This window comes from Falco naumanni, chromosome 1, assembly GCF_017639655.2.
Source record: "Falco naumanni isolate bFalNau1 chromosome 1, bFalNau1.pat, whole genome shotgun sequence".
Classification (NCBI taxonomy): Eukaryota; Metazoa; Chordata; class Aves; order Falconiformes; family Falconidae; genus Falco; species Falco naumanni.
In genome coordinates, this window is record NC_054054.1 from 47707670 (window position 1) to 47722936 (window position 15267).

The 15267-nt window shown below is 39.9% G+C and overlaps 1 protein-coding gene across 1 annotated transcript in view; it reads left to right on the plus strand.

Annotated features, from left to right (window-relative positions):
• CFAP99 (cilia and flagella associated protein 99) overlaps window positions 1–12280 on the plus strand; it is a 63768-nt gene extending 51488 nt beyond the window's left edge. The window contains 3 exon segments of the mRNA XM_040592495.1: window positions 9328–9490; window positions 11768–11858; window positions 11861–12280. Of these exon segments, the coding sequence (XP_040448429.1) occupies window positions 9328–9490; window positions 11768–11858; window positions 11861–11934 (328 nt within the window). The 3' untranslated portion in view covers window positions 11935–12280.
• The last annotated feature ends 2987 nt before the right edge of the window (window positions 12281–15267 follow it).

A 15267-nucleotide genomic window follows, 5' to 3' on the forward strand; every position in this document is an offset into this window, starting at 1 on the left:
CTTGCCACTTTAAGTGGTTTCTCATTTTCAACTACATTCAATACATTAGGGCTATAGTTTTCTTCCTTGAATTAGATTTGTTATGTGAAAATGCAAGCCTTATACTAGAAGTTAAAAATATTTTAGGAGATTTTCTGATAACAATAATAATTGTTATCAGAAATAACATAAATTGATTTATGAAATAAAATGAATATATTATAGCAGTAGATCAAAGAAAAAGTTCTTTGCTTACAGACTCTCTGATCAAATTCTGTATTCATTAGTCATATTTATTATTGTTATATTGCTTATTCATTGTCATAAAGGATCCATAACCATCGTAGATGCTTCACATATGCAGAAGACAGGTCACTTCCACAAAGAGTTTAAAATCTTAAGTTAAAGCTATTTAAAAATAGTAATTTTTACTGCATTGTGACTATTTGTTATTGTTTTCCTGTAAGTTGTCTTTCACCTTTTCCCTTTTGTGGGTTTGAGAAGTTAGTCCTTGTCATGCCATACTTACTTCGCAAACAGATGTTCAGGCTGACATTCTGAAGACATTCTATCTAAAAGCACAGGTCTTCAGACATGTCTCAGGTTCATGTTTGCTGCTGAGATACTGAAGGTGGCTTCTTAGAGTTCAATTCATGTTATTGATTTATCATTCAATTCTGAATCTCAATTACAGAAGGCAGTATTGATGTATTCATTTAACTAGTTTTCACTAGTCCCAGCTGTAATTTGGTTTCTTGCTGATGGTTAATCTCCAAAGACTGGGGTTTGTATCATGTTAGTACTTAAGAAGATTGTTTAATGAGTTTAATGAATCAATAAATGCAGCTGCAGCGGATTGACTGCATAGATCATAGAATCATAGAATCATTTAGGTTGGAAAAAAACTTTGAGATCATCAGGTCCAACTGTTAACCCAAGCACCACATCTACACATTTTTTAAACACCCCCAGGGATGGTGATTCCACCACCTCCCTGGGCAGCCTGTTCCAATGCCTGGCCACCCTTTCAATGAAGAAATTTTTCCTAATATACAATCCAAACCTCCTCTGGCGCAGCTAGAGGCCGTTTCCTTTTGTCCTGTCACTTGCTATCTGGGAGATGAGACCGACCCCCACCTGCCTACAACCTCCTTTCAGGTAGCTGTAGAAAGATCAATGACCTTCTATGTTCTATGGAATATACTGAGAAAAGATTTTAAGACTAAAGAACCTGAAATAGAGTTGGAGCTGGAAATATACTCTCATCGCTAAAGATTCAGTGTTGTGAAAGCCTGTGGGAGCAACTCAAGCCACTGCTTCCCACTAGCGATGCAAACTAGGCATTAAGAGCTTGTATACATAAAACCTGTTTCACTAGCTACTACTTAAAGAATCATGTTACGCTAGATGTGCAGTCTGAGAATTTTGTGTAGTGCTTTAAAATAGACTTTTGGCTTAATTCTGATCTAAAAATATTCTGATCCTGATATAAGCTATGCTTGAATGAGAAGCTAACTTTGATTCACTTTTTGTTCTGACATTTGAAATTTTTTTAGAACAGACCAGCATGCTAGAGATGGTAGAATCCAAATGAAATTAAACACCTAATTTGCAAGCTTCTATTCAGAGTCATGATAAGTACTACAGTAATTTTAATGGAGCCCTGTTTGCTCTCCAAATAAAGAAAATACAAAGTTTCATTAGAGATGTTGTAAAAGATTTCTTTTCATGGCTCCCAGACAATCTCTGTGTGTAAGCTGGAAGCATCTACTATAAAGAGGCATTACCAAAGCACACCAGAAATGTTGTTCTTTGCAAGTGTATTATTTCATGCATTTTCATCTAGAATCCAAATCTATGGTGTCATTTCTGTTAATATAGGAATATAGCATGCTGGCCTATTTACAAATGCTAGACACTTTGCTGCAGCTTTTATTTACCTCTAAACAAACTATAGGCTTTGTACGTTAAACCTGATTTACAGATCTTGAACCCTGGAATATCTATCAAGTGAGTGTGAGTGATTAATTGCTTGGGTTTTATTATTGATACACTGCACAGGAGAGGTAAAAAAGCAAATTTTTGCATTTACAGAATTAATTCATAATTATAGGGATAGATTAGCAAATCGTACCAATGGTCCTCATAAGATAGCCTTATGCATTAATATAAAATTACATGTTATGTCTGAAATTGCATTATGTGGAAGGCTACTGCTAATCAGCTAAGGTATGTCAACCAAGCTTTGCCAAACAAATGTGCTTTAGTTGGTGTCAGCTGGAGTTTAATTGGGTCCCTACCAAGCAGGTTCCTTTCAATATCATTTACAAACAGACATACATCAACACAAGAGCAGCACATTGAGCAAGCATATAATGAGCTATATTAAACAAAATAGGAAACAGAACATGAGAAATTATAGAGACATCAACCTTTAATAGACTGCAAGCCGTAACATCCATCACAGCAGTGGCTATGTGAATGCTTGCGGAACACTTAGGAATCAATTCAGTATATGTGCTGGATGTCCCTTTAATTACTAGAATTTTAGACAGTTTGAAAATGAGCGCTGGCATGTGAAGTGGACAAACATTTGAGTTCTCAGCTTTTGAACATGAGCACCAAAAGATTTACGAGTGTTTGAATACATGCTAATGTACTGAAGTTACGTGCCTGTATATTTCAGGTACAATTCCTTTTCATTCCAATAAGGCTACATCTATTACTGCAAGTAATTTAATGCACTGAGAACCAAGCAACAGATCAAAGCAGTTGGTGCTGAGTCTCCCTCCATCCACGTTATCTGTGTGTTTGGGAGGTTTTACTTTGGGTTGGATTTGGTGTGGTCTTGGGACTGCATGCTCTCACCATTCATATGGTTTAAAGCTGTCCAGAGGAAAGTTATCTCATGAAACTTCACATACTCCGTTCCTGGCTGCTCTGTAAGCGCATTAATGAACACTACACGATCCTTTTATTTGTCTTACACAGATGACAGCAGCACATCCATGCCCCCACCAGCCACTGGCACATATGTAAGGTGCACAGAAGCCAGCCTTATTTCCGTTCTTCCTCATTTTCCTGCCTTGTTTGTTTTTCTGCTCAATTTCAAGTGACATGGCCTGCTGCTCAAGCATCCTGCCCTCTCCAAGTCAGGACAACATCCAGATGAAGGTAGCAGCTGCAGTTCCAGGGTGACACTGAACTGACTGTAATCCTCCTTGACTTCCTTGTGCAGGAGGAGTATGCACAGATGCTCACCAGCACAAAAGTTTACCATATCCCTGTCTCATGCTGTGGTAGTGGTGTAGCATGCTAGGGTCTCAGCACTGGATTAAAAATGATGGTATGTTTGCCAAAGTGGCAAAGCACCCCTTTCTCTCCCTGCCACTGCCAGTGCTCAAACCCCTCCTTGACAAGAGGCACTGACAACACACCAGCATAACACCTCTCTCTTGGCCTGAACTGAAGAGGGGTAGAAATAGGGTGAAGGCAGCCATGGCAGGAGGGCAAGGGGGAAGGATGGTTATGAGGAGGGAGAGAAGAACAAGCAGAAGGGAGGGTTATGGATGAATGAATGACTGCGATGGTCCTTTCCATGTAGAACAAGCTCCCCAAAGCAGGTGGTTCCCTGCATTGTCCAGGTCTGACATGAGGGATCAAAGGCATTCTGGGTGAGGAGGGGAGAATGGAGGCCCATCCTCCAAAACCTGTAAGACACCCTGGCAGCACAACCCTGTGATGCAGCACATAACTGAGGGAAGGGGCAGATGGCACACGGAGGTGGAAAGATGCAACAGGGGAACATGTGTGGTTGTTGCTTCAGACCTTCAAAAACACAGCCTAGAATAATGAAAAAAGCTGAATAATTAGCAATGTAAGGGACTTTGGTTTGGTACTTCTTAATTATGAGATCATTAATTTCACAAAATTCATAAATACTTAGAGTTCTGTATGTGCAGTAAGGAAGTAAGATTTAGTTTCTCAGTCCCTATGGCTGGTAATGAGTTCTTCACCAGCACTGAAACAGAAGGAGGAAATGTATCAGCAATGATGCATCAGGAATATGAATATGTGAAGAGAGGCTCTAAAGAAGACAGAGCCAGGCTTTTCCTAGTGGTGACCAATGAGAGGACAAGAGGTACAAGAGGAAACATAGGAGGTTCCCTCTGAACATCTGGAAATTTTTTACTGTGAGGGTGACTGAGCACTGGCACAGGCTGCCCAGGGAGGCTGTGGAGAAGAGGATTCAAAAGCCATCTGGACACAGTCCTGGGCAACCAGCTGTACGTGGCCCTGCTTGAGCAGGTGGGGGTGGACCAGATGACCTCCAGAGGTCCCTTGCAACCTCAGCCGTTCTGTGAGTCTGTGAATGAACTTTGATTATGCAGCTTCATAATCTTTATTTCACATGAGGAAAACACTGTTCTGAATAACAATCACTTCCTCACCTAAAATTAGGTGCTTAATAACTTAATTGTTTTGGAAGGGAGTCAAATTTTGAGTGCTTAAAACCCTCATATTAGTACAAAACAGTAATCAATCTAATAGCGTAATGTTCTTAAATGTCAAAATAATGACTCCCTTAACAGTGAACTGTTAACAGTTAGATACATTCGTTTTCCTCACTGCAATAACTAAGAATTATATAGTGCAGGACAGAAAAAAGGCAAGGTACTATGAAGTACAGACAGCACTAGTCACTGAGACTGAGAGTATAAGGAAATCAAATAAGAAAAAAAAATAATGTATTGCACTATGAGGCAATCTTGCTTTAAAAAAATATATTAATATATTTGTGTTTATTGCACAAGACTCCATTTTGTAAGGTGAGCTTATAAGTATAGTCCCAGCTGCTTAAGTTGATATTTTGGTGCCTAGAATGGCCAAGTAGCCATTTTTACTGTATCTTAACTGAATGAGTCGGTTAAGAGCTGTCATACATCTGTCTCCTTATACTGTTGACATAACAGCTGGAGTTTGAAAATGTAAATGAAGAGCAAAATGTAGTTTTCAGCAGGAATCCTCTGTGAAAATCTTCAGATTCTCCATTTTTTAAACACAGTTGAGGACCTAATCCAACTGTTCCAAGTGTTCTCATTTCCTGCAGGAAAACCTTTAATGCTGAATTGCTGCTTCTTTGGTTATAGTCTGGATGACCTGCTGGACCTAGAGTCCGTTTGGCCAGATGCTAAAATTGCAGGGCAGATAGTTAAATAATTAAAGGGATGTGCAAGTAAGAAGAATTATAGAATCATTTAGTTTGGAAAACACCTTTTAAAGCATCAGTCTAACTATTAACCTAAGACTACCAAGTCCACTGCTAAACCACATCCCTAAGTGACACATCTAAGTGTCTTTTAAATACCTCCAGGGAGGAAGACACTGGACTGCCAAACTCCGGAAAAAAGTTTGTAAAATGTGAAGTAAAAAATTACATATTTTTAAGAATCAGGTTATTTATTAAGGAAATTATTGCGACAACAAATACAGGATGTCAACTGCAGTTTAAGATGCCTGGAATATTATTTTAAATAGAAAGATACTTGGATTTTACAATCACTGATGTAATTGTTCTGTACCTCATCACAGGCAGCCAAAATCTTTCGGCAGTTGACTGTCCATACAGCTTACATGGAAAGTGAATCGAGAACAAAATCAATCATAGATAAAGAAATGTTCACCGTTTGCTTTTATATCCATATTCCAATGAATCTTTTATTAATCCCTTACTTTTCCTCCTCTGAATAGTTTATATGTACACCCCACACTACTACAAACTTCCATAAGCACATTCAGGAATCCCATCTCATTCCTTAACACTAAAGGGTACTTTCTGACCAAGTCACTAGGCAAAAACTATAGACTTTGTTAAACCATTTCAAAGACATACAGATCTCAAAAATATTACAATTTTTTTCAAAGTCTTTGGTAGGATGTGGTGGTTTGACTCTGGCTGGATGCCAGGTGCCCACCAAAGCTGCTCTATCACTCCCCTCCTCAGCTGAACAGGGGAGAAAATGGAATGAAAAGCTCATAGGGTTGAGATCAGGACAGGGAGAGATCACTCTGCAATTATTGTCACGGGTAAACCAGACTCGACTTGGAGAAATCAGTTTCATTTATTACACTTCACATCGGACTGCAGTAATGAGAACTAAAATCAAAACTTAACAACGCTTTGCCTCATCCTCCCTTCTTCCTGGGCTCTACCTCACTCCTGATTTCTCTACCTCCTCACCCCAGCAGTGCAGGGGAACAGGGAATGGGGGTTACAGTCAGTCCATCACAGGCTGCCTCTGCCACTCCTTCCTCTGTATGGGGAAGGTCCTCACTCTCTGCCCCTGCTCCCACCGGGGCTCCTCTCCCCACGGGGCCACAGGCCCTGCCAGGAGCTGCTCCAGCGCTGGCTGCCCGTGGGGTCACAGCCTCCTTGGGCACCCCCTGCCCCGGCCTGGGGCCCTCCCCGGGCGGCCGGTGGGTCCCTGCTCCCCGCGGGCTCCATGGGCTGAGGGCACAGCCGGCCTCACCGCGGCCTTCACCACGGGCTGGGGGGGAACCTCTGCTCCGGCGCCTGGAGCCCCTCCGGCCCTGCCTGCACCCACCGGGTGTCTGCGGGGCTGCTGCTCGCACACCTGCTCACTTCCCTCTTCCACTGCAATTTTGTGTTCTGCAGATTTTTTTCCCCTTCTGAAACATGTTATCCCTATGGAGGCGCTACCACCATTGCTGATGGGCTCAGCCTTGGCCAGCAGTGGGATCTGTCTTGGAGCCAGCTGGTATTGGCTCCATAGGACATCGGGTAGCTTCTAGCAGCTTCTCACAGAAGCCATCCCAGTAGCTCCCCACTACCAAAACCTGGCCATGCAAACCCAATACATAGGGAAATATGTTTTTAATTATGGCAGATCACAAAGGGATGGATGATTCTTGTCTGAGAAAATTAACAAATTCTCCTTTGGACCAAAGATTTGACATTATGTTTTAGGAACTGGTATGATTCTTGAAGATTGGTTCTCATTCAAAGTACTCATTGAATACCAGTAGCTGGTAAATAAACTTAAACGTAAAATTAAAATGATTTCTTCATATTTTTTCATCAGTCATCACATAATTTCCTATTGAATCTGGAGAGGATTTTTCTGACTATGTACTACCCCAATCTGACTGGCTGATACCTTACTTCCTCAGGAATTCCTTGATATGGGTAGAAAGAGATCATATGAGCTTTTCCTATCTTGAGTCCTGAAAGTTCTCAACTGACCATCACAGAAAAACTGAATTTTAAAATCTCTTTTTTCATTCCTTCCCCTTTTTAAGTTTCTCTTATGATGTGGTGTGGCATCTTAAAATCTGTGGGATTGGCAGCTTTTTGGAATCATGTAGATGACTGGCACATGACTTCATCTAGAAGAGGACTGAATATTAATCTGAGGATAAGCAACTGTTTACAATGTTAATTCAGAAGCAGCTGCTGCTGCTTCCTGATGTTAAACCTCATGCTGTATTTCCTGTAATTGTATTTACAAGAATCTGGATTTGCATGTAAGGAAAGGTTTTGTTGCTTATTCCCACTGACAATGTTTAATCATCAAGTATTTACAGAAAACCTTATTATATTCTCCTATATCCCCTGAATGCAATGTCTTGTTACAATGCAAATAGAAATAATCCATGTTCTCAATTAGATTAAGTGATAGTACATATTTTTTATATTTACAGAATAGTGTTAAAAATTAATCTCAGTGTAGCAGAGTATATCACAGTATTAAGAAGGATAAGGAAGTGTTATCCTAACCAGACAGCATGACATAAACAGCAGTGAGATTCAGGAAGTGTCTCAGGAAAGCAACTGGAAATGAGAAGCCAGGCTAAACTGTGCCCCTAATTTAGCATTCACAGTCACATTTCAGATCGTAACACAGGTCAAACCTCCCCTTCATCCAGTTCCTTCGGATTTTGGGAATGGCTACTCTGAAGAATAGCTGGTGTTACAGAGTGTTTCCTCTTAGCAAAGGTGAAGCTAGCAAGGCAGACAAAAGCCACCTCTCCCAAGATGAAAGAGGTATTTGCACCCCTGGAATCTTGAGACACTTAAAGCAAATTGGTGGTTTTAGCATCAAGAAGAACTTCCTCTTCCCTCTCCTCCAGATCCTTGAGAAGAGTGTGACTTACACTGAAAACACTGTGGTATAAGACTCAAGAGATAAGGGAAGAGTTCTCATGTAAAACATTTCCAAGGGGCAACCTGTCTGTGAAAGTAGTCCTGCCACTGACAGCATAACACTTAGAGTATCCACTGAACACCCCAGTGCACTCTGCTCTTGGTCCTTTGGAGTCTTAATCTGGTTTCCAGTAAAAGCAATTGTAATGTGGCACACCACTGCAATACATAAGGACCTTTTATAAAATTATCCTTGCCAGATGAAAGAAGGCATCAGATCTAACCTGGTTATACATCATATAATTATATATATTCTTTGGTAGATCTGACACTTCCTTTAGCTCTGAATTTGCCAGAGAATTACAGCTGCTTATGACATAATATTAATACTACAGCTTGATCATACTGCCATGATCAAGCCAAATTCAAGGGCAATATTGAATAGAAGAGAAAGTTGGACATTAAGTGAAGCACTGGTATGTGCTAATATTAATTAGAACATGGTATGACCTACATGAAGAGACTGTGAGTAAATTTTGCCAGTTGGGTGAAAGTAAGCAAAAACAGATGACATGTAAACTCTAGTGGAAAAAAAAATAGCTACAAAAGAAGGGGGGTGGCAGGGAGGAAGTCAGGCTATCCAATAACTTCTCTCTTACGCCTTACTTTTATGCTGCACGTGGTGCTATCAGTTTATGCTCACCTAGGCCTACTAACCTTAATTAATACATCACCATCCCATAGATTCTGAATCTAGGCATTGAGCTTACAGAGAAAAGAATATCTCCATTTGCCAAGGAATACAGCAATTGAGATGAATTCTAATGATCCGATAAGGAAAACTCCATAGTTCTCATAAACAAAAAGCTGCAGTATTACCGCAGGTTTTGCACATGCTTTTTCTAAAGAAAGTCATGTCAGGCTTGAAATACTTCAGATATTGTCATCATGGCATCCTGTGGGAAGATATTATTCTATACTGTTTAATAATGCTGTTCTGTAAACAATGAGAAGCAAGTTGTGAATATGACATTCAAGCTTTATGATTTAAACCTGTTTTGAGTCTAACTGGTTCCCAGAAGCAAGAGCAAATTCATTATAATCACGGTAATATATGCTCAGATGGATTTATTCTGTGGGTTGATGTTATTTTACCTTTTCATTGCTTCTTTTCGATTTTACAGGCAGGAAGAAAAGAAAAGAAAGTCCCAGTCTGGTGAAAGGCCTATGAAAGATGAACGCATTTTAAACCTAGAGAAAAGGATTGTAGAAAAAACAATGGAGCGTAAAAAGCAAGAAGAACTATTAAAGATTACGCCCCAGAAAACCAGCATCTCATCAAGGAAGGTCCGGGGGTTACATAAGGAGAAAAGCTCTGCAATAGACCTGCTGTTCACAGACCTTTGCTCAACTGTCAGTGCTGGCAAGGGTGGCAGAGGTAGATGGTGCCATACATGACTGGCAATAGCAACGCCTTGCTTCCTTACATAGGCAGTTTCTCCAAACCACAGCCTTGACCTCACCTCTTGTCACATATTCTGCTACCACAGAGTAGGACTCATCCGTACGACACCTAGCTTCCCACTTTTATTACCATACACTCATCCCATCAAAACAGCACCTTTCCCCCTGTCTCTAACTCTTGTCTTTCTCAGCTTCCTATCACACACATCCCATTGCACCAAACTGGGATGCTCAGCCCCTCTCTCACCCAAGACAGGTTACAGTTTATCATTGCCGAGGTTTTTACCTTGCCTTTCCCTCAGCCTGATCCCACAACATGGGATGGCAACACCAGTAGGCCTACAGGCTTTGTGCTGCTTCACATGGATTGTGTTTCCTTGGCAAGTGTCTAAAGACAAGCAGTGAGGAACTGCTGCTCCTGATGCCACCTCTGCCATTGCCTCATACATGCCTAACGTTTAGAAGCGGTTCACATACCAGCAGCAGTACATGTGCCACAGCCTATGGAACACTGAACAGTCATGATGGATCACTTTTTAAAAGCTGTACTAGCCCAATGTAGAATTAGAACCAAATCTCCCAATCCATTAAAATAATAATAACTCTTTACCTATTTCGTGAGAAAGTTATATGAAGCTGAATTCAATGAAGAAAACTGTATTTTTTAAGTATGTATAGTTTAAAAACCAAGATAGTGCAATTTTTCAGTGTATCAATGTTTGCTGCCTTCAGAATCCCCATTTCAGGCAAGCAAAACATGTAGGTGCTTATACAGACAACTAGGCTCTATCTTTTTTAGCAAAGAAAACAATGAAGACCTATTTGAAGAAAGGATTTCCTAAACTGGGATGGCTTTTGGAACTGAGGTTTTAAATGCATGCTTAAACACTTTGCTGAATGGAGTCCAGAGTAAAGTAGAAGCAATTAATGCAGACTTCAAAGGAAAGCAGCCATATAACTACACGTGAGACATTTTTAAAATATACAAAGATAAATTATAGATTCAGAACTGGAACTTTTGACTACCTGATGTGGGTCTGTATGAGTGCTCTGGTGTCATATGAATGAGCAGAAAAGCCAGGGTGTGAAAGTTATTTTGATGTTAGATTTTGTCTTGTTCTTCAGCTTAGCTTTACACAGTAAGTCTCTTAAGATGTCAGTGTTTTTGTTTTTGTTTATGTTCCTCAGAAATGCTAAGACATCTGTAAAAAAAAAAAAAAGAAAAAACAATAGAAAAAAATAAAGGTTACTAAATTATTTAGCTGTTTTGGTGTATCTTCCATCCGTGCTGTTCAGCTCTGCATGACCCTACCGAATGTTACTACAGGGAAGTGGCTCAATTCTGGTCAGATATGGTCAGCAGCATCTTTATTGCAGTTGAACTGCATATTGCTGAAAATGTTGTTAAATGTGACTATAGGAGAAAATTCCTTCCTTAGTTATAATGCAATAGTTATCTGGCATTCAGTTTGTACTGCTACCTTTTAGGTTCCTCAAGAAGTAGAAAAAAAGTGACACTAATCCCTTGTATTAAAGTTCCAGATTGTGGCTTCAGTTACATTTGTGATGGCCCTTTGGGCCCAATGGGTTTGTGCTGATACAAGTCAAGGTAACATTTACTGATAAATCACTGTCATCTTCTTAATAAAACAGAATTTATATTGCAGTTTGGAAAACTAACCATAAGAAAAGCTACCATTAATGAAAAATACATATTTTTCTACCATTTTAAGCAAAAAATCAGATGAAAAAGTAGCAGTTTTTCTGAGATTTTTTCAGAATGCTTCCTTGTGAACCCAGCTTTTGAATCAGCAAACCGCAAGAGTCTGATAGGATTTGTGCAACTATCAATTTGTGGCTTCAAGAATAAGCTGTTGGCAAAGAAAGAACGTAAGGTTGCAAACCATCCAGATGTAGTTTTACCTTTACTTAACATTTTGTGGAGTGTTACAGCTGTGTTTAATTCATCTAAAACTGGAGAACCCACTCGAGTTCTTTTCTATTTGTCATGTTACGTTTGATGATGACAAGTTTCCCAATCACATTAGCAAATAAACTGTGTTGACAGCCAGCCAGATTATCAAACAGAAGTTCAGTGTATCCTTTAAAGAGAACCACTGTATTACCTGCAGTCTGATCACCTGTGTGTCTTTCCTGCAGGATTCTTTGCAATTGAACCATTGCAATGAACTGGAAAAGAGTCGGGAAAGACAGTTCAAGAACCTTCAATGTGGCTTCAGGGTCAGAGAAACAGCCAGAAAATGGCTGCCTATAAGGCAGCAAGAAGTGGAGCCACAGTCTGTATATTGCGCTCCGAAGTAAAATAAAATACATTTGGAACAAATTCAGGCCTGCTGGAAATCTCCCAGGTGTGCCTACTTACTACAAGGTTGAATTTTAATCTCTATTTCACCTTTACAATGTGATTAGAAAAAATTAGGTCATACAGGAACAACAGAATAAAAATGTGTTAAGTTTTGTAATAGAATTTTATTTTTACACTATAATGATACATTTTTTTCTGTTAGAATCAAAAGTCTTAAGAAACTAAAACCTTAACATCAGAGCTTCTACAGCAGAACGGCATACATCTGGGTAAGAATGTTGAGATCTGTATTTCTGTTATCGTTGTATACTATGCTGTGGTTTGCTATGCTCATCTTGCAAAAGAATAAAAATGAGGGCAAAACACAAGCAACATTTGTTTACATATGCATCTTTTTCAGAAGGCGTGGTCAGCCCAAGTTCCTAATACGTCTTCTTATATGACAGTAACTGTGTTTAACAGGACCACCAGTTTCAACACCGCTTTTAGAGGATGAGGGAAGAACTGTTTAGAAGGTTTAGATGCGATGTGATAGCCTCCAGGAGCCAAAGTCTGGATTCAGTTGCCCAGACAGACCACCCCTCTGTTTGCAGATACAGATTTTTTTCAGTCTTTAAAAAGCTGAAGGAGAACATAACAGAATCACAGAATTGTTTAGGTTGGAGAACATAACAGAATCACAGAATTGTTTAGGTTGGAAGATGGAAAAGGCATTCCTATTCTCAAGGGCTGATCAGACTGTCAAAGTAGAAGAAAGAAAAATTTAACCAATCAACCAAATTTAACCACTCAATTTCAGAAATAACGCAATTCCACCACTACTGCTTGATCTCCCTATTACCAAAACGGCCTTGGCATAAACCTTGTGACAAAGCCAAGCCCAGGATACACAATTATGAGAGAAAGGAAAAATTGTCAAAATATTTCTTTTTTACCAAAGCTCTATGTTTTAAGCACTGTTGAACCACCAGCCATTAAATGACACAGCAATGAACAGTGGTGATGCAGTGTGACTCGAACAAAACATTGTTTGATCTCTTTAGGGAGCTGCCTCCAGAAAAAGTCAAAATTCTGTTATTCACCTAGAAGATACTTTGCCCTCTGACAATTTCTATACTGTGTAAAACAGTCTTTAAATCGGAAGACTTATTCTAGGCACAAAGCCGTGGAGGATATAAATCTGAATTAAAATCTGCACAGCAGTAAGATGATGTAATGTATTTCTATTTTAACTCTATGCCAGTTACTAAGTGTTTAATTATGGCTATTGCAAATATTTAAATTGAAGGAGACTGTTGCTGACATTAGAGTCAGGCAGCTGCTTTTAATGCTCTCACAACATTACATTTCTCACTTTTTACTGAAGGAAGTCAAATGGAATTCTTTTGTTGCCATCTAGCTGTGAAGATCACTTCCACAATCCACAAGCTGATAAAATGTGCTGTATTTTTCATTCAAAGTAAATGCTGCAGTATTTCACAAAAGCAATGTAGGGCTCATGTTCTGTAGCAAGAGTTAAGGAACATAGGAGAGTGGAAAGAAGGAATCATAGGAGAACTACAGATGGAGAAGGAACTAAACACTGTCTAGTGGGGGATTGTAATAACTTATAACAACAAACCAGAAAAACCTGTGGTGGCAGGGAGTTTACCTTCCTTTGGGGTTCAGCATTCTGTAGCATTGTATTGCAGAACAAAGCCAAGCGGTGACTGTAACACCTTGGTTTTCGAGAAGCTAGCAATTAACTGGGCTGGCAGTCATAGTCTGGAATATTGCACAGTTGAATAGTTCCTCTTAAACTTTTTGATGTGTTTTGTGTTTTGAGAATTTTTTAAAAAATAAAATCATCATTAAGCAAATAGATAGGCAGGTGTATTTAGGTAGGTAATATGGAAATTTCAAAATCCTATCATACTGCATGCTTTTTCCCCGGTGATGTTGGACCCAGTTTTCAAATTTCTTACTGAATTGCAATCAAGCTGATTCATAACTATTTCCTTCTGCGTATTTTCCCTGCTCTCAAATGAAAGGACTGAGGAATAGAAGAGTCTGAATAATCTAGCTATTTAATTTTTACCTTCAGAAGTCACAAATAGCCATATTACTACTTTAGGATCTGATGCATGAAGTCATCTTCAGAATCAATGTTTTGAGGAATAAAAAAGAATGTGAGTCTTTTGGGAAATACATCAATATATTCCTATATTGATTTTTTTGTATCAATATAGCCTATCAATTTTCCAGTGATGGGAGATCTTGCAACAGAATAACATTAAAAATACTACATCCTTCCTGCCAAATGTGGATAATTGATGCTGGAGGCAGCAGATCCTATCCAGAACCACTCTGCCTCTGGCCACCAGAGCACCTTCTCTATTATTACCATTCCAGCAATGCGGTACACAGAAACCTGCGGTGATCCCATGCAAAGCCACCAAAAGTCTGGTAGGACTTGTTAGCATTATATTATATGAGGGTAAGAGAGCTTGGCAAAATTAGCGGTACTAAAAAGAAATCCAAGGTCACTTCAGAGAGGGTTTGCACAGCTGAAAAATCAGCAGCTCTTAATGCAGTGACCACATATTGACTGCGGCATGTGAAGTTGGGAGAGAAACAGGTTGATGCAATTGTGGCATGAGCAGTCTTGTAACTTTCTTGCTGCTTGCGTGTCCAAAGAAGGGCAACAAAGCTGGTGAAGGGTCTACAGCACAAGTCTTAGGAGGAGTGACTGAGGGAACTGGTGTCATTTATTCTGGAGAAGAGGAGGCTCGGGGCAGGGGTAAGGGGTGGGACATGCCACCATATCACTGTCTACAACTACCTGAGGTTGTAGACATGTGGGTGTGGGTCTCTTCTCCCAGGTAACAAGTGCTAGAATAAGCACTTATTCTACAACAGCCTTAAGCTGTTCTAGGGGAGGTTTAGGTTGGATCTTAGGAAAAATTTCTTCACCAGAAGGGTTGTCAAGCACTGGAACAGGCTGCCCAGGCAAGGGGTAGAATCACCGTCCCTGGGGCTATGTAAAAGACATGTAGGTGTGCTGCTTAGGGAGATGGTTTAGTGATGGACTTGGAAGTGCTGGGTTAACGATTGGACTTGATGATCTTAAAGGTCTTTTCCAACCTAAATAATTCTATGATTCTACACTACAAAAGCAGCTGTAATGCCATTGGAGTCAGGTAAGCTCTGAAACAACACAGCTGTAGTCACACTGCTGCCTCAGCTGATGTCTGTGGCACAGACCATCCACAACCTAGTTAATCCATATGCACAGATAATTGAGTCAGCAATGCTTCTTCACTCATTGCACTACACAGAAACACAGGTGGATAAA